This window comes from Lichenostomus cassidix, unplaced genomic scaffold (assembly GCF_008360975.1).
Source record: "Lichenostomus cassidix isolate B80296 unplaced genomic scaffold, HeHo_3.0 HiC_scaffold_43, whole genome shotgun sequence".
Lineage (NCBI taxonomy): Eukaryota > Metazoa > Chordata > Aves > Passeriformes > Meliphagidae > Lichenostomus > Lichenostomus cassidix.
Genome location: NW_028147635.1, coordinates 106,779 through 125,956, shown reverse-complemented (window position 1 = coordinate 125,956; position 19,178 = coordinate 106,779). Strand labels below are relative to the sequence as shown.

General features: G+C 55.4%; 1 protein-coding gene across 1 annotated transcript; it reads left to right on the top strand.

Annotated features, from left to right (window-relative positions):
• Positions 1-17,518: 17,518 nt before the first annotated feature.
• Positions 17,519-18,398, top strand: LOC146421054 (serine/threonine-protein kinase pim-1-like; the record flags this gene model as incomplete). Its single annotated transcript, XM_085047697.1, has 2 exons — positions 17,519-17,924; positions 18,157-18,398. Coding segments are annotated over 2 exons (648 nt in total), but the record flags the coding sequence as incomplete, so codon positions are not given.
• Positions 18,399-19,178: the final 780 nt, after the last annotated feature.

Genomic DNA, 19,178 nt, shown 5'->3' with positions numbered 1-19,178 from the left:
ACCATTGGTGACAGAACAGGAGCTCATGGAATGGGGAGAGCCAGGCCCAGGGGACATGGCTGCAATGGTGATGGCTGTGAGGTCACTGCCACTGCAGCAGCCTGCTTGACCCTCAGCTGACATTCTGGCCAGGAGTGTTGTGAGGTCACCCAGCACATCAGAGAACCAACACAACAGGAATTCCATCCTTGGGGAGAGGAGGGCTTTCACTATGTCAGATTGCACAAAGCTGCTATCCTTGGAAAATTGCTGGGATGAAGCATCAACTTCTCTGGAAAAACAGTTGATGTTTTTTGACAATCTCATTATAAAATATTCCTTCTTTATAACAAATCTAAATCCACTCTCGTTCAGTTTAAATATATTGACCCTTCTTCTGTCACTGTAAACTTTGGGAAAAAATGACACTCCATTTTCCTTGCAATTTGACTAATATTTTTCCTTTCTCAAAACCTTGGAGAGGACTCAAAAATCTCCCAAGATGGGGTTTGGAGGCCTCATCACATAAGCAAGCTGTGCAGTTACAGAGTGGGCTGTGTAACATCACTGAGTGGCTGTATGACACCAGAGAGTGGGCTGTGTGACATTACTGACTGGCTTGTGACACCACAGAGTAGGCTGTGACATCCCACAGCAGGATGTGATATGTGACATCATAGAGTGGGCTGTGGCATCACAGTGTGGCTGTATGACATCACACAGCAGGCTGTGAGGGCACAGAGTGGACTGTGTGACACCACAGGGCAGTTATGTGACATCACAAAGGGGGCTGTGAAAACATGGAACGGCTGTGTGACATCATAGAGTAGGTTGTGAAATCATGGAATGGGTTGTGACATCACAGGGCAGCATTATGTGATCATAGCAAAGGCTGTGTGACATCACTGAGGGGGCTGGAAACACAGGGTGAAGTGTGACATCACAGGATGGATGTGTGACATCACAGGAGAGCTGTGTGACATCAAAGGGTGGCTGTGTGAGGTCACTGGGGAGGTCACTCTGCCCCAGCCCCCTCTCACAGTTCCCCCAGACAAGTCCAACGCTGCTCGTGCACAGCAGGGTCCCCTGTCCCCCCAGGTCCCCCCTGCCCCCCAGTGCCACAGCCTCCCCCAGAGGAAGTTCCACGAGATCGACCCCCAGAGCCTGACACAGGGACAGAGGGGACAGGGCCCTGGGGGATGGGACAGGGGGACAGGGACCGCCGGCAGTGTCCCCTTCACCCATAAGAGGGCTCCTTCACCCTCTTATGAACAAAGGCTTGAGAGCACTTAAAACCTCCCCAGCAAAGGGATCAGCAAAAAACAGATTTAATATTAAGCGACAGCACAACAAAATTCATTAGCAAGAGTCACTCTGCTTCTGACTGCACAGTTCAGGCACACCAGAGGAAAAAAAGCAACAACAAAAGCAAACAAATCCAGGCAATCAAACCAGAAATTAACTGAGAATTGGCACTGTGTGTGTGTGTGACAAAAGGACAGTGAGGGCAAGGACAAAAGGAATATGGCGTAAAAGCTTAACAGCCCTCAAACTTAACTGAACTTAACTTCTACATTAATCTGAACTTATACCTTAAACTCAACAACTTAGCAAAATAACAGCCCTGAGCAGCATTTCACTTAGCTCATACCTTATGACTGAACCTCACTTACAGGCCTAACTCACTCAGATATCCAAGGCACTTCAACGCCTCACAGAGCAGCATTTCTCCCCCATTTCCAGAGCACAGGCACACGTGTGTGCACACAGACAGACACAGGCAGTGCCAGGGAGCTGTCAGAAATTGCCCTGGAGGGCAGGGAAATGCTCACTGTGGATGCTTTTGCATCTCCCCAGCAGGCGAAGGGTTGAGCCTGGAGGAGTGGGGGGATCGGCCCAGGGTCCCTCGTTGTTCGGGGATGCCCCGAGTGCAGCAAACGGGAGAGTTCCCGGCTCGGAGAGGCCCCACTCAGAGGGAGCTCACTGCTCCAGGAGAGCTCCAAGGGGCTCCTTTTGGAGCCCTGTTGATAGGGCCCCCAGAGATGGGCTTTAGTCACAGCAATGTTCCATCCTGGCTGCACTTCGCATCAACAGCTTTCTCTGACACTGTGAGAACAGGGATGTTGTGCCACTGAGGGAAGAAAAACAGTTCCCAAGGCTGCTCCTAAAGAAAGCAGGAGCTGGTTGGACAGCAGCAGTGCCTGGGAGCAGACAGTGTTTGTGATCAGCTGCAGAGGAGCTGAGCCCAGGGGCTGTTGGCCAAGGCTGAGGCCTAACAAGCATTTCTCAGATCGCAGGGCAGCCTGAGAAGGGGAGGGAGGAATGCACCACCCCAGGGCACCACGGAGCTAAGGAGACCATTGTGACACTGTGGGGCCTTGTGGGACCAAGGGACCATTGTGACACTGTGAGACCCCGTGGAGCTGAAGGTCCATTGTTACATTGCAAGGCCTCATGGAACCATGGAGAGAATGTTGAGACACTTCACAGCCTCAGGGAACCAAGGGGACATTGTGACAGTGCAGGCCTTTTGGAACCAATAAGAAAATTGTTACACTGGGGTGGTTCATGGACTCATGGACACCAATGTGACACTATGGGGTCCCAGGGAACAAAGGTGCCATTGTGACACTGCAGGGCCTCATGAAACCAAAGCTCCATGGTGACACAGAGTGGCCTAATGTAATCAGTGGTTTACTGTGACACTACAGAGCCAAAAACCATTGTGACACTGTGAAACTCCATGGAATCAAGGGCCCATTGTGACACTACAGGGCCCATAAAACCAAGGGAACATGGCACAGGTCTGCCTGGTTTGGCCTCCCAGGGGCTGCCTGTCTGCTCCAGCCAACCTTGACATGTTGAGAGACACTTCTCATCTGCCACTGAAACACTGGGGCTCTCTGCTTTCCTTCCTCTGAAAAAGAACTCTCCTTCTCCTCCAGGCACCCATGGCCAGAATTGGGATTGCACCACCACATTTCCTTCTATCCAGGGATTGTTCCCATAGGAATATTGCCTTGAACTCAGAGTCCACAAACAACTGTAATTCCTTTTAGAGGTCTAATTGAGAGAGTTGTTTGGGGCCTTACACCTGCACTCACCATTCCACAGCCCATATCCCACTGCTCCCAGGAGAGCCACAAGCATCCTGTGAGGCCACAGAGCCCCATTCCCAGGGCATGGGAGTCAGGGCTTGGCTGTCCTGCTTGGCACAGCCCAGGCAGGGCTTTCACAGCCACATTCCACACTTCATTTCCCACCTGGACCCAGTGGTGTCTCTGAGTTCTGCTTCCCCAGCCCCAGGGATGCTCTCTTTGTCTACTCATTGCCCCCACAGTCTCTTGGCAGGGATGGCCTCAGTGGGGGCTGCTGACATCCTCAGCAACTTGAAGGTTGTTGCTGAATTTTACTTTTCCAGAGGCTTGTTCAGATTTCAGATCTTCAGGAATTCAGTGCTTGAGGGCTCATTAACATTGAAAATACCTTAACAAGTCAAGCCTCTGGGAATAATCTGATTGAAGTTTTCAAACCCTTTGTGATTAAATAGGCAGGACACAGAGCAGCCTCCTCTCTCGGCCACTTGCCTGTTTTCCATCCGTTCCCCAGGCCCTGGCTCTGCCCCACAAGCCCTGGGCTCAGTCCTCCCTCTGCATGCTCACACAGGCTGAGATGGACACTGATGGGTTTCTCTGCCAGCTTCTCTCAGCCCAGCCCAGCTCCCCCCAATCTCTGCCAGCTGCCCTGAGCTCTCTGCAGCACCAAGGGAGTCTCCCCAGCACAGCCCAGCCAGCTCTGGCCCCACAGCCCTGCTCAGGCCAGGCTGCTCTGGGCACTGGCCCCACGGCCTCAGCCCCTCTCCAGGGCACAGCAGCAGCTGCAGCTCCCAGAGGACTCAGCCCCACCGATGGGGGAATGTGCCTGGCCAAAGGAAGAGGAGGCTCCCTGTGTCCCCTGCTCTCCTGGCCAGGAGATCCTGAGAGCTCTGCAGCCCCTTCTGCCATGCCATCTCCCCAGGCCAACATAACAGCCTTGTGGCCCTCAAGAGCTGTTCCTGCTCTGTTCACTCCTGATATGATGAGCATAGTACAAAAATAACAAAAACATTGTTACAGGTTCATTTATTTCACTTAACTACAATGTGAGACTCCTCATTTACATGAAGTCTCTGGGTTACAAAAGATGAAGTGATAATTAAATTGCAGAGAATGAATAATACCATTGCTTTAAAGACAACACCATCAGAAGCAGAAACAATGTAAATAAGGAGAGACTTGGCCTGTCATGATGTGTGCCGAGACCCAGTAACAGAGGAAAGCAGGTGGTTTTTGATAGCTGAAAAGAATCCAGAAATCAGTTCTCTGAGAGCTTTCTTGAGCTCCTGGTTCCTCAGGCTGTAGATGAGGGGGTTCAGTGCTGGAGGCACCACCGAGTACAGAACTGATACCACCAGATCCAAGCATGAGGAGAGATGGAAGGGGGGTTTCAGGTAGACAAACATGGCAGTGCTGATAACCAGGGAGACCACGGCCAGGTGAGGGAGGCATGTGGAAAAGGCTTTGTGCTGTCCCTGCTCAGAGGGGATCCTCAGCACAGCCCTGAACATCTGCACATAGGAGAAAATAATGAACACAAAACAGCCAGAAGTTATCCAAGCAGTAATGACCATGAGCCAAAGTTCCCTGAGGCTGGAGTGTGAAGAGGAGAGCTTGAGGATCTGGGGCACTTCACAGAAGAACTGGCCCAGGGCATTGCCCTGGCACAGGGGCAGGGAAAATGTATGGGCTGTGTGCAGCAGAGCAGTGAGAAAGCCACTGGCCCAGGAAGCTGCTGCCATGTGGGCACAAGCTCTGCTGCCCAGGAGGGTCCCACACTGCAGGGGTTTGCAGATGGACACAGAGTGGTCATAGCACATGATGGTGAGGAGATAATAATCTGCTGAAATGAAAAAAAACAAAAATAAACAGCTGAGAAGCACATCATTCATAGGAGATGACCGTTGTGTCCCAGAGGGAATTGTGCATGGCTTTGGGGACAGTGGAGCAGATGGAGCCCAGGTCAGTGAGGGTAAGACTGAGCAGGAAGAAGAACATGGGGCGTGCAGGTGGTGGCCGCAGGCTACAGCGCTGATGATGAGGCTGTTGGCCAGGAGGGCAGCCAGGGAGATGCCCAGCAAGAGGCAGAAGTGCAGGAGCTGCAGCTGCCATGTGTCAGCCAATGCCAGGAGGAGGAAGTGGCTGATGGAGCTGCTGTTGGACATTTGCTGTGTCTGGCCATGGGGACCTGTTGATGGAGAAAAGGACAGTGACAAGTCAGGAGAGGCTGCTTTGAGCCAAAGCTGTGCCATTCCCTGCAGACTGTCCCACTGGGACTCATCCACCCTTGTTCCTTCTCTGGGAAAACCTTCATCCAGGTCCCTGCCTGAGCTCCACTGGTGCTGTCTGAGTGTGCCATGAGCAGCCAGGCCTGTGCGTGGGGCTCTCCAGGAGCCATCCCTGCCCTGCTGCCCTGGGATTGTGGCCATGGGGCAGAGGGACAAGGCTGGATATTCAGGATTTGTCAGGGGAATCCCTCCTAATGCAGAAAGGCTTGGTAGCATCTGCACTTCCACTTCTAAAGGATGTGGATGGCAGGAGTGAGTTTCAGCTATTTGTTTTCCTACCCACACATCATTCCTGGTTCTCTGAGGTCAGATATCCCCAGCATTTCTGCTGTACTCAGAGTCTGACACTGAGAGATGTGAGAGGCAAAGGGATTCCCTGTGGCTCAGGGCAAGGTGAGGGGCTGGATGGGCTTGTTCCCAACTGCCCTGGGTTTGCACCTTTGATGCAATCAGAGCACAATCACACTCCCCTGTCACCCTGGGAAGAAACCAGACCCTGCCGAGAGCAGAGGGATCACTGAATGTCTCACCCTCTCCAAAGGTCTCTCAGCAAGGTCACAGCCCCTCCTTCTGCCAAGGACACTCACTGTTCCCTTGGCAAACCCAACAGCATTTCCTCACTTGTGGCATCTCTGCACTTCCCCATGGGGCATTCAGGGAACTCTGAGAGGCTCTGGCACAGATTTTCACCCAGGAGGGAAGCTCAGAGCTTGGAAGGACACAGCAAGGAGATCCCCAGGTGTGCTCATGATGGCATCTCAAGGAGGGAGGCTCAGCTCCTTCCCCTTTCCCATCAACTGCTTTGCCCACAGCCCCACAGGTCATAGGGAAGCTTGGACACCCCATTCCCATGGACACAGCTGCCTGGGAGGAATCCCAAGGGCAGTGCCTGCCTCAGCTGCTGCAAAGCCCAGAGCCTCCCTGAGAGCACCAGATAACAGTGACAGTATCAGAGGAATGCAGAAACAAGAGAAGATGTTGTGGTGCTGTGCCTGAGAGGGCAGGGCAGGGACAGCCTGGCACTCAGGACAGTGTTCCCTGTCCCCAGCTGTGCACGGCACCTCCCACACAGCAACAGTGCCCTCCTGCCCACAGCATTGCTCTGTTCAGCTCCCTCTCCTTCCCTCATCATCTCCCTGTGCTGCACATGTTCCTCCTGAGAGGAGCCTTGTCCCTGTCAGCGCTCACAGAGCCCATCCCACCCTCTGTGCACTCGCCCGGCCCTACAGAAACCTGCCTGTCTGCAGGGCCCTGCCTGGGGGAGGCTCTGTGTGCAGGTGGGCAAGGGCAGCTGGCAAGAGCCCTGCTGGGCCCTGCAAAGGTGCTGCTGCTGCTGTCCTTGGGCTGAGCAGTGGCTGAAGGCCCTTGAGGAGGCTCCCAGCAGACACACTGAGCATCCAAAGGTACAGAGCAGGAGTTATTGTTCTTTGTGTCTGCAACCCTCGGCCCGGGAGCATCGCCCCCCCGGGACATCCCACAGGTGAGCGGGCAGGGGGAGCTCGGCCCAAATATCTTGGGTGATGCCTGGGGTTGTTTTTGGGAGGGGGGGATTTTTGGATATTGTAGGACTGCAGCACCTAACTCCAAATATTTTTGTTGGCTGCCCGGTAGGGTTTTTTTGGGGGGTGGGTGGGGGAGGGGGCGGATTTTTGGATCTCGCAGGACTCCAAATGTGAGTGGCAAATGCCCCTTGGTGGGATATGGGGGAGTCCCCAGCACGTGGGATTTTTAGGGGATCCCGGTGGTGTCTGCTGGGAGGGATGGGATGGGATGGGATGGGATGGGATGGGATGGGATGGGATGGGATGGGATGGGATGAGGCCTGGGAAGGGTTAGATGTGGATTGGGGTGTGGGATGAAGTCTGGGGGAGGGGGATGGGTGGGATGGGGCCTGGGATGAGGCAGCCAAAGGTTGGGGGTGATGAAGCCGGGGGGACCCCACTCCTTAGGGGCTTGTGGGGTATCCGGCAGCTGTGAGGGAGTTTTGGGGTACCCCTGATCCTTCGGGGGTGGCACTGGCAGCAGGGGGACACGTGGCTCCGGCACCTCTGGACCCCACCTGTGCCCTGCCTCGCCCCCAGCGCCCCCGGGAGCAGAATTTGGGGAGGGGAGAGGTGGGAACTTGGAACCCCCAAAACCAGTCATAGGGGAGGGGGGTTGGGATTGAGGGAATGATGGTGCAAGGGCAGAAGAGCAAGGGAAAAGAGGGGGCTGGGACCCCCAAAGAGAGCGGGAGGGGGATGGGACACCCAAATGGAGTCGGGAGGGGTCTGTGGATTGGGAGAAGGATGGGAAAGGGGAGGAGAGGGAAGGGAAAGGTGGGGTTGGCACGGAAGCAGGGCAGTTCCATGGGGGTCCAGCCCTGTCCCCCAGCACTGGATCCCTGGAGCAATTCCCTGGGGCTCTGGGGGAGGTGGATCTGCACTGGGGGTCCCCAAGCCCCCTGCCCATCCCTGGGGCTGATTGGGGGGTTCCCCCCACCCAGCAGCCAGTGCTGCAGCAGCCGTGGGGCAGAGGAGGCTGGGGAATGGGGTTCTGGGGTGGGAGCAGAGGAGGAGCAGGAGGAAGAGGAGGGAGAGAGGAGGAGCAGGAAAAGGAGGAGCAGGAGAACCATGAGATTTCACCACCCACTGTGTCTGCAGCACCCCTGGCTCTGGGATCATTGCCCCCCCTGCATTCCACAGGTCACCAGGGAGGAGGAGCTCACCCCAAAGGTATCGGGGGGTCTCTGGGAGGGTGTTCGTTTTTGAGGGGTGTTTGGAACTCACAGATTCTGGAAGTGAGCCCCAGATATCTTTGCATGTCCCTGGTGGGGATTTTTTGGGCCAGAGGGGATGTTTGGATCTTGCGGGACTCCAAAGCTGAGCCATAAATGCACCTTTGGTGGAATACTGGGGGGTCCATGTGGGAATGGCCTGCTATCAGCAGGACAGGACATCAGTTTTGGGGATCCCTGTGAGAGCTGGGAGTGTGGAACGTTGTACTCCCTAAGTGGAGAGAGCAGAGAGGGGCAATACCAGAGCTGGGGGACCCCTGGCAGCCTGGAGGGGTGGGGGAGGCTGGAGATGAGGCAGGGCTGGGACACTGTGACACTGAAAGGGGTGATGGGGAGAGGGGGAAGCCCCGAGTGCCTGGAGTGGGGGGAGCCTGAAGAGAGGGACCCTGGGAGCCCTTGGAGCCAAAGCACAGTCAGGGAAGAAGGGACCCCTGGGGGCACCAAAACCCCACAGCATCCCTAATCAGGGCCCAGGAGAAGGGGATCCCCAGGACCCATGGGAGCCCCAGCAGCTTTGAGAATGGGAACCCCAGAACCCCAAAGACAGGACACTGGAAAGGGGAAACTCGTGGGAGGCTTTTTCTGAATTCATTCTTATTTTAAGAGGATTTTATAGACACAAAACACCTGGTGACTTCTGGAGATAGACTTGGGCAGGAGGAACCCCCAACCCAAGGCACTCACACCTTTTTTTACCCAAGCGAGGATTTCCAATTCCCAAAACTTGGCCAGATGGAGAAGGAGGAAGCTGCGAGGAAGAGGAAGATGCCCCAGGACAGCCAGGCAGGTGAGGAGGAAGTCACTGCCCCTATCCTGCTCTCTTCTCCTCCATCTCCCAGCCCAGCATCGCCCCTGGCTGCAGGACAACCCTGCTGCTGACTCTGTCCTGGTAGGGATGGACTGGGGGGATCTCCTTCCCCTTTCCTCTGGCATGGAGGCAAATCCCAAATCCTCTCATTGTCCTTCCTTCCCCAGACAACAAGCTGAGGAGAGAGACCAGGGAGGACAAGTCCTTACAGCAGAACCTCATGGAAGAGGCCATTTTGAGCAGCTCCATGACCCAGGAATCCAACCGGGAGGAAAAGCCCCAGAGATGCTGCACAAGGAGGGGCTACAAACCCAGCCCAGAGTGCTCTGAAGAGCAAAGACCCACCCTGTGCCAGGAAGTTGGCAAGAGCTTCAGACAGAGTTCTGAGCTGCAGATTCCTGAGAAGCTTCATGAAACCAAGAAGCCCTATGAGTGTGGGGAATGTGGGAAGAGCTTCAGAAAGATCTCCCAGCTTATGGTCCACCATCGGATTCACACAGGGGAGAAGCCCTATGAGTGTGGGGAATGTGGGAAGAGCTTCAGCCAGAGCTCTCACCTGATCCGTCACAAGAGGATCCACACCGGGGAGAGACCCTATGAGTGTTCTGAGTGTGGGAAGAGGTTTCAGAGCAGCTCAGATCTCCTCAAGCACCAGCGGATTCACACAGAGGAGAGGCCCTTCCTCTGCCCTGAGTGCAAGAAGGGCTTCAAGCGCAACTCCCACCTCGTCACCCACTGGCGCATCCACACTGGGGAGAGACCCTATGAGTGTTCCGAGTGTGAGAAGAGGTTTCAGACCAGCTCAGCTCTCATCCTGCACCAGCTGATTCACACAGAGGAGAGGCCTTTCCGCTGCCCTGACTGCAGGAAGGGCTTCAAGGACAACTCCACCCTCATCAAGCACCGGCGCATCCACACTGGGGAGAGGCCCTATGAGTGTCCCGAGTGTGGGAAGAGCTTCAGCCAGAGCTCCAGCCTGATCCGTCACAAGAGGATCCACAGCGGGGAGAGACCCTATGAGTGTCCTGAGTGTGGGAAAGGCTTCACCCAGAGCTCTAACTTGACCAAACACCAACGAAGCCACCGGTAAGGGAAGCCCTGCGAGTGCCCCGGGTGGGGGAAGAGCTTAATGCACTGTTCCATATTCATCTCCCATCAGAGGACCCAAATTGGGAAGACCCCTGGTGACCTTCCGCTGTTCAGGGAGAGGAGTCCTCTACTTAGCCATGGGTAGTAGAGGGGAGGGGCTTTTGGGGGCATTTGTGGTGCTGAGAGGGAGTATGGCAGTGTCTGTGAGGGAGTTTTGGGGCCCTAGCTGGACTGTGTAGCTTGGAGAGAATTTGGGTAGGTGAACTGGGGGAGATGGAAAGGGTGTTTGGTGGATTTTGGGCCCATTTATATTGCAGGGAGTGGTTTGGGGGTCCTGTCTGTGTGCTCTGGGGTGGTTTGAGGGCTCTGGGTGTGGCTGTGGGGCTGGTAGAGAGTTTTAGGGCAGTCATGCCCCCCCAGACCCCCAAAGATGCCACCAGATGCTGCCTCCCAAGGTGCTGCTGGGCTTTGGGGGCTCCATGTTGGGGTTTATCCTCCTGATGCTGTAGGAGAAGGTGAGTGAGGGTCCTTAGGGGTCCTGTGTGTCCCCCAGAGCGTGTGTGACCTCCCCATCCCAATTTCAACCCCTTTTCCCTCCCCACAGGGCTCCTGACCCAGCTCCTGCTCCCCCCAGGAGGGAATTTGGGGAGGGGGCAGAGGGGGTGCACAGCCCCCGCCGGGGGATGACCCTGAGCCAGTGCCCTTTGTTTAGCACCAACCTGGGCTTGGGGCTGCAGGAGGAAGAGGCTGATGGGAAGCAGATCCTGCAGGTGGGACAGTGCTTGGAGTCAGGGCAAGGTCCTGCCTTGACCCTGAAGTGCCAGGGGGTCCTAGGGGGACAGGGGACCCTGCTGTGCACAAGCAGCGTTGGACTTCTCTGGGCGGAACTGTGAGGGGGGCTGGGGCAGAGTGACTTCCCCAGTGACCTCTCACAACTACCCTGTGATGTCACACAGCCCCTAGTGATGTCACACAGCCCCCCTGGGATGTCACAGCCCACTCTGGGATGTCATAGCCCTATCTGTAATGTCACAACACTGCTCTGTGATGTCACAGCACCACCCTGCAGTTTCACAGCCCACTCAGTGATTCCCCACAGGCAGCTCTGTGATGTCACACATTCACTCTATGATGTTGCAGCTGCTCAATGTCCTCACACAACCCATTCTGTGATGTCACACAGCACCTTTCTGACATCACAGCTGCTCTGTGGTTCTATGACACAGCCACAGAGGTGTCACCAAAAATTCAGTAAAATAAAAACCTCCTTAACCCCAATGCAGCATTAAGCAGCAGCATTTTTCATTCGGCCAGATGCACAGGGAAGAGCTCCTCCCAAAGCCGTGCATGCTGAGCACAGGAAAGTTCCTGTTTATAGCCTGTACTTTACATACATATTCAATGACTGTCCCAGAATAAACTTACATATGATAATCTTTCCCCCAAATCATTACCATATTTCCCCCACCCTTTGCACATCTGTTCTTCTGTCCTGGGGCTCTCTTTGGTGGTCCCTGGTGGTTGGTGACCCCAAAGTCATACCTGACTGCCTGGTGAGCTGGTAGGAGTTGGCACACCTGGGCTGATTGCTTCCTACACAGTAAGCATTGTGTGGTTCCAGGGGCCAGGGGGTTCTGGAGAATAAGCATTGTATGAACCCAGCAGGTGCAAATGATCCTTCATCTGGCAACATTCCCCCTCTTTGAGGCTTGGGAAGCTTCTCTTCCCTTCAAGCCTTCACAAGCCTCACTCTGCTCTTTTACTCACATCCCGTGAGTTCCTCACCTGCATTCACAGTTGTGTTCTTCACACAGCTTAAAGCAAGTGTCATAATCACAATTATTACTGTGATCCCAATTATACTTTACAAAAGTAAGGCCAACCAAGCAGTCAGAGAAAATCCAAGTCCTTTAAATATTTTATTTAACCAGTTACTTTCTAATCCTCCCCTTAATTCCCTGCTGGATGCAGCAACCAATTTTATCCTCTCTACCTGATCATCCAATTCAGCATCACATTTGGAATGTGCACACAACAAGTGTTGTTGTTTCAATTCAAGTATCCACATACTCCATGTAACAGCAAAAGATCTAATGCCAGTTTGTTCTGTAAGGTCATTTTAGTTGTGGCTTTCAACTGTTCATTTATTTCAGTAAACCCCAACTGAGTTGCATTCACTAAAGTTCCCATTTGCAGTCCAATGGTGTGTGTTTGGTCTGTTCCTAAAGGCAGATCTTTGAGGAGTAAAGATGGATTCTAAAATCCATCCCACTGCAGTTTCCATACTGGGATGTTTCCAAGGTTCATCCCCTTTAACCTTTCCCCACAGCTGGGTTCCCAGGGGTGACTCCTTCCACAAGGGACATAACCTTAAAACCCCAAGTGTCCATTGTGCTCTTGATTCCCCCAAGGGCAAATGTGTGCCCCAAATTCCATCACTTCCCACCCATCCTGAGTGAACTAATGATTTTACCATGTCCTGCTGACAGTCTGTGTCTCGCCAAGCTGAACTGTTTGTTAGGTGAGACCTAACAGGTGTCATTAAGAAAGGCAGAATAATTTCTACAGACACATCCCACCCTCAGAGCCTGGGCCACAGCCATGAGCCACTGTACCTCAGGATTCCAAACAGTTCAAGTGTCTATCCAAATGCAATTCCACTTTTCCTTTGCCCTGGGATCCTTTGGCCTTGGCCTTATTAAATCAGGCTATTTTATACCCACCTGTAAGGGGTCCTCTGGGAGGCCTGGGCTCCCTTCCCAGTCCAGACACCACTGAACTGGCTGGATATATTCCCACTGTCCTGTCTGAGGGCTATTCCATACTTCTGGAATTTGACATCCCCAAGGGGTGTAATCTGTCAGCCAATAGGTATTTCCTGAGGTGATTTCCAGATCCAGTTTTGAGATATTACAATTCTCAACAGTATCGTTCTGATCTGTAAGAATTCCTTTGTAAGGAATATTCTCCTTCCATCCCTTTCCATTTGCCCTGGGTGCTATTTCCTTCCCACACGTGTTCCCAGATTTTCGTCAAAGCACTGACTAAAGCTCCCCACGGAATTGGATTTTCTGCAGAGAAAATGTGTTGGCAAACAAGCTGTTATAGGGGTTACATTCTGTAATCTGCAAAAATCTTGCACTAACTTTAAGATCACATTCCCCTCCCCAGAGGTTAACAACATAGTTTCTATTGTTATTATAAATATGCAATTAGTCATCATCTTCATCTAGATCCAATAAACAGTATCCCCTTAGAAACTCATATTTGATACCTAAAACAGTAGTGTATATATATATATATAACCTGCAGGGTCCAGGGTATCAGTCAGTTTTCTCTCTGCTGTATTTAATATGTGGTTGCTGGTTTTACCTGCGTGTGATGAACCCAGGGTTTGATTCATTCCACCCTGAGGGCAGTGTAGGTTACCAGGAGAACTTGGAAAGCTCCATTGCACTCTTCCTTCAAGGGTTCAGAGCTCCTACTCTTTACATACACAAAATCCCCAGACTGGAATGGATCAACAGGGACATCCACAGCAACTGGTCCCGACAGGGTTATAAACCACCTTTCCTAAAGAAACCAGGTATAGATTTACATCTGTTTCTCCCTTTGGATGGATTTCTCCAGGAACTGATGGTGTTTGGTACAGCTGCCCCAACAGCAATTCACTGGTTTTGTCCCTGGCTGAATTCTGACTCACAGAAGAGCCAGAGGAAGTGTCTGTGGCTGTTTTGAAGAGGTTTCCTGGCACATTTTCCTAATTTGTTGTTTCAAATTCTGATTTATCCTTTCCACTTTCCCACTCACCTGTGGTCATCAAGGGCTGTGTCAGTCCCTTTTTATACCCAGGGTTTTGCTCAGCTGTTGCACCACATCTGCTATAAAATGGAGGCTTCTCCCTGAAGACAAACCAAGTTGCCCCCAAATCTTGGTATGATTGATTAAGCATAATATTTACCACTTCCCTGGATTTATTGGTGCGACAGGGAAAGACCTCTGGCCATCCAGAAAATTTGTCCACCAATACCAAAAGACAATGATTCCAAATTTGTCTGGGTAATTTGGAGAAATCGATTTCCAGTAACTTCCAGGTGAATTTCCCTGTTTAACTGTTCCAGGAGGTGGCCTTTTCCTGTTTATGGGATTGTTTTTAAAGAAATTGAACAATTCACTGTTACCGATTTTGCAATTTCATTCTATCCCACACCAAGCAGAGAATTTCAAAGATTAGATATCCTGGACTCAGTCCCCCAGTGGGTTTTGCTGTGGGTTTTTTCCTTTATTTCCCTCATTACAAAAGGTAATTCATCCATCCCTCTTCATTCTTAGTGGCTTTTAACATATTTGGTAAACATTGATTTTTACAGGGTTCCACTCCCCTCCCACTCGGTTAGGGGGGTCTCACCCCACCTTTTAGCACCCCTTCTCCCATCTACCAGCCCCATCCCCCTGATCCTCCCCCAGCTCACCACAGAGCTCCTCACCTGTGGCCAGGGGACTCCCAGCGCCACCAGTGCCACCAGTAGGGCCCCAGCTGCCCCCACACGCTCTTGCCGTGCCCAGCGCCAGTTTTGCAGGTGCCCAGAGCCCCAAAGCAGCCCAAAGCGCTCTGCCCTGGGGGGTCCCCAAAGCGGCCCCGCCCCGCGCGGCACTGGCAGCACCAGTCCGGAGCTGTCCACCCTGGATCCATCCCGTGCTCAGCAGAGCATCCTGTGCTCTGTCAGCACTCTCTGCTCCTTCGGGAAGGATTTGGGATTCATGCCAGGCACAGACACTGAACCTCACCCCAAACTGCCCCGGTGCCATTGCTGTCCCCTCGGCGCTGGGCAGCTGCTGTCCCAGGGGAAGCAGGGACACAAAGGAAGCCAAGTGCAGCCCAGCTGCCCGCGCTGATCCAGACGAGCCCCAGGGACAAGGTCCTGCAGAGCCACACGGAGCCCTCGGCTCCTGGCTGGGAACGGCTTGTGTTGTGGCTGCCCCAGCGGCCAGAGCGAGTCCTGGAGCTCCCCCAGCTCCTGCAGCAGGACCCAGGTTCCACCTGCTCTGCCAGGCCCTGGCCAGGGGCCAGCAGATCCACTGGCTCCGTGCAAAGGGGGAAGACAAGAAGAATGCATTGGATGCAGCCCCCAAGGATGTCGAGCAAATTGTTCAGGAACATCCAGACCTTGAGCTGATGGTTGCAAAGCTACAGCTGGCAGAGTTCTGTGGTTCAGGAGACCCAGCACGGGAAGAGGAGATCTACAAGGAGCTGCAGGGGAAACACCCTGAGCCTCAAAGGCTGTCACACTCCAAATCTCTGCTGGAGAAAGTTCTTCCTCTCCAGGAAGGGATCCCGAGATGAGGCTAAAGCAAAGTTGGTGGCTGGTGACAAATTTCCTGTGCAGATAGAGCAGAGCAGGGACTGCAGGTGGAGGCTGGGAGCCTGGGAAGGAGGAAGGGGTGGGGAAACTGTTTTGTTAGGGTTTGTTTTAGTTCTCCTTCTCATACTGTGATTTGCTTAGAAATCAATTCCATTAATTTCCCTAACTTGTGTCTGTTGTGCCCCTGACAGTGACCAGTGAGTGACCTCTCCCTGCCCTCATCCCAGCCCACGAGCCTTTCCTCCTGAGTTCTGTGTCCTGCACCTGTGAGGAGAGTGACAGAGTGGCTTTGGTGGCACCAGGCACCCGGCCAGGGCCAGCTCAGCCCAACAATTCCTGCAATTCATTCCCTCCAGGAAAGGTTTTTGAAAAGAGCAAGCAGGACTGTGGAGAAGATTCCTGGAAAACTGAAACAGCTTTCCAGAAGTGAAATGAAAATGCAAAGAAACAATCTGAGATGTTTTCCTCTATTTATTTATGTGCTCTCCTTTTCCATGTTGCACTACTTCTCTATGGCATTAACTGGAAATGGATCTCACCTCGAAGATCCATGACTTAGCATGTTTTAGACTCTCTGTAATACCATGAGTTACACACAGTTTGTCTTTCCCCATTCTGCTTGGAAAGCAATGCTGGAGACACAAGTGCAGTGCTTGGGTCAGGTATGAATTCTAGAGACAGGGAATGTGCTCCACTAGTGTTTGACCCTCAGCAGGGACAATGCACAGAGCAGCCAAGGGGATTGCTGTGCCACTGTGCAGCAGTCAAGCCTCTGGATGTGGGCTGAACACGGCAAAGTTCCCGTGTTTGGACAGACTCAGGGGCTGCCCCCGGGGGCACGCGGGGCTCGGCCGTGGGGCGCGCGGGGCGAGCGGGGAACGGACAAACGGCCACTCGGACAAACGGCCACTCGGACTAACGGAGACTCGGACTAACGGCCCCGGAGCTTCAGTTGCAGCGGCGGCAGCGGCGGCAGCGGCGGCAGCGGCGGCAGCGGCGGCAGCGGCGGCAGCGGCGGCAGCGGCGCAGCTGCAGCTAAGGAACAGTTTCTAGGACCCTCTCCGTCCCTTTCTCCTGCTCCTCCTCTCCCTCTCCCCCTGTCCCGCCTCCTCTCCCGGTGTCCCTTTCCCTGTGTCCCCTCCCTTTCGCGGGCTCCCTCTCCCCCTGCCGGGCGGGGCCATGCGCCCGGCCCGCCCCCTGCCCCGGCCGGGGCTGCCCCCTTCCCGCCCCCGGGCGGCCCGCCGCGCTCTCGGCTCCGCCCGGCTGTCGCTGGCATGGCTGTGGCGCTGCTGGGCGGGCCTCAGTGGCCACGGCTGGGGTAGCATCGCCTGTCCCTGGCTCCGCCTGTGCGGGCGGCGGCCCCGGCTGTCCCGGCCCCACGCCCGGCGCCAGCCCCGGCGGCCCCGGCTCCAAGCCCGGCGGCGGCCCCGGCTCCAAGCCCGGCGGCGGCCCCGGCTCCTCCCGGGGCCCGAGGAGGACACACACGGCGCGGCCGCTCCCGCCGCCTCGGCCGCAGCTTCCCCGGCCCGAGCTCCGCCGCTCAACAGCGCGGCCGCCGGCCCCGAGCCGCCCGTGCCCCGTTGCGAGGGCGATGCCCGGCCCGGGGCGGTGCAGAGGCGGTCGGGGGCCGTGTGTGGCCCCGGGCCGGAGGCTGAGAGCCATGTCTCGCCCGCAGGGACGACGCAGGAGGCCCTGCTGGAGCGGTACCGGGTGGGCTCGCTGCTGGGCAAAGGCGGGTTCGGCAGCGTCTATGCAGCGACACGCGTGGCGGACGGCGCCCCGGTGAGTGGCGGGGCTGGCGGCGGGCGGAGGAGGAGGAGGAGGGTGGGGCTGGGCAGGGCGGGCGGCGAGCTCATGCCACTGCTCCCCTTGGCTCGCAGGTGGCCATGAAGTGTGTGTCCCGGAGCCGCATCCGGCACTGGGCCGAGCTGGTGAGTGAGCCATTGGGGCCAGCGGGAGAAAGCGGAGCGTGCTGGGTCCGTGGGGATAAGCCGGGGCCCGGCAGGCTGCAGGGCACCAGGACGCCTGCAGGGAGGGAAGGAGGGAGAGGGAGCGTGGGCTCAGCGGAGGACGCAGAGCATACCGGGCTGGCTGAGGGCATCATTGTGCAGCCTCGGCACGGCATCAGCCCCGCTGATGGCACGGTGCTCCTCCCGCAGCCTGACGGCACCAGCGCACCCCTGGAGATAGTCCTGCTGAGCAAGGTGTCCACGGGGTGCCCTAGCATCATCCAGTTGTTGGAGTGGGCTGAGCTCTCCACCTGCATCTGGATGGTGATGGAGCGCCCGGAGCACTCCCAGGACCTCTCCCGCTTCATTCGGGCACGGGGCTTCCTGTCCGAGGAGGTGGCGCGGGAGCTGTTCCAGCAGGTCCTGGAGGCTGTGTGGCACTGCACCATCTGCGGGGTCCTGCACAGGGACATCAAACCAGAGAATATCATCATCGACCTGTGCACGGGACAGGCCAAGCTGATTGACTTCGGCTGTGGCACCTATCTCCAGGAGGCAGCATACACCAGCTTTGCAGGTGAGCCCAGCCAGGGCTTCGCTCCCACTCCCAGCATCTGGTGGCCCAGCATGTCAGGGCCCAAGCTTGGGCCTTCCCAGGGCTTCCCAGGGCTGCCCTCTTGCAAGCCCAGGTTTGTGCATGAGTGCTGCTGGCGAGAAGGCAGTGGCTTGCCCGGCATGCCCAGGGATGCTGGGGCGAGGCTCTGGGAGCAGGCAGCGTTCCCCTGATGGACTGTGTGTGTATTCTGTAGGAACAGCAGCCTACAGCCCCCCGGAGTGGAAGGACTTCGGCTGGTACTACGGCGAGCCAGCTACCGTCTGGTCCCTGGGCATCGTGTTGCACCAGATGGTCTGCGGGGAGCACCCGTTCAGCAGGGGCCGAAGTATCAGCTGGGGCCAGCTCCCGCTGCCAGAATGGCTCTCTCCAGGTACATCCTCATCTCTGTGGCACGGGGGGGAAGAGCAGCGCTGGGAGACAGTGGTGGGCTCATGAGCTCCTGCTCTGGCAGCTGCTGGGGAGGTGGCACACGTCCTGCTCTCCTCCCAGGCAGAGAATGCATGGGGAAGCTTAGGCTGAGCTCTGAGCATATCCAGCATAGCCTGGGCGTGCTCAGGAATAGTGGGGCAAAGCAGACAGGAGCCTTCTCCAACTGACTGGCACTTTCTGCTTCCTCTCCGCAGACTGCCAAGGGCTCATCCGGTGGTGTTTATCTGTGCACTCCATGGACAGGCCCTCCTTGGAAGACCTGTTCAGTGATCCTTGGGTGCAGGATATTCACCAGCCGTAGAAGAAGGGAGAGAGCCACACAGCCCGTTGGATTCGTTGGCCTGGTAAGTGGCAGCTCCACACAAATCCCTTGGCAATAAAAATCCAAGGAACGCAGCCTTTTTTGTCATGCCCGTGTCACGGAGCAGGGGCCATGGGATGGGAACACTCAGCTCTCTCATGTGCTGGAGCTGAGCTGCTCTTGCCAGCACTGCTGGCCACCACGCAAGCTGCTGTTGCTTGTCCTGCTCGGCGCACTTCAGCTGGGGCCCTGGGCAGAACACTGACAGCCTGGTCTCTCCCACCCCCAGGGAAGAAGGAGCCCCCAGAGGAGCTGCACCAGGTGGGGCTGCTGCTGGAGACACGGAAGACGACGTGGAGGATGACAAGATCTCCCTCGACCTGGCCCCTGGTAAGCTGAAGACGATGCACTGGGATTTGGGCACCTGCTTCAGAGCCAGGCTCCAGAGCCAACGTGCAGATGAGTCCAGTTTTAAAAACAATTAT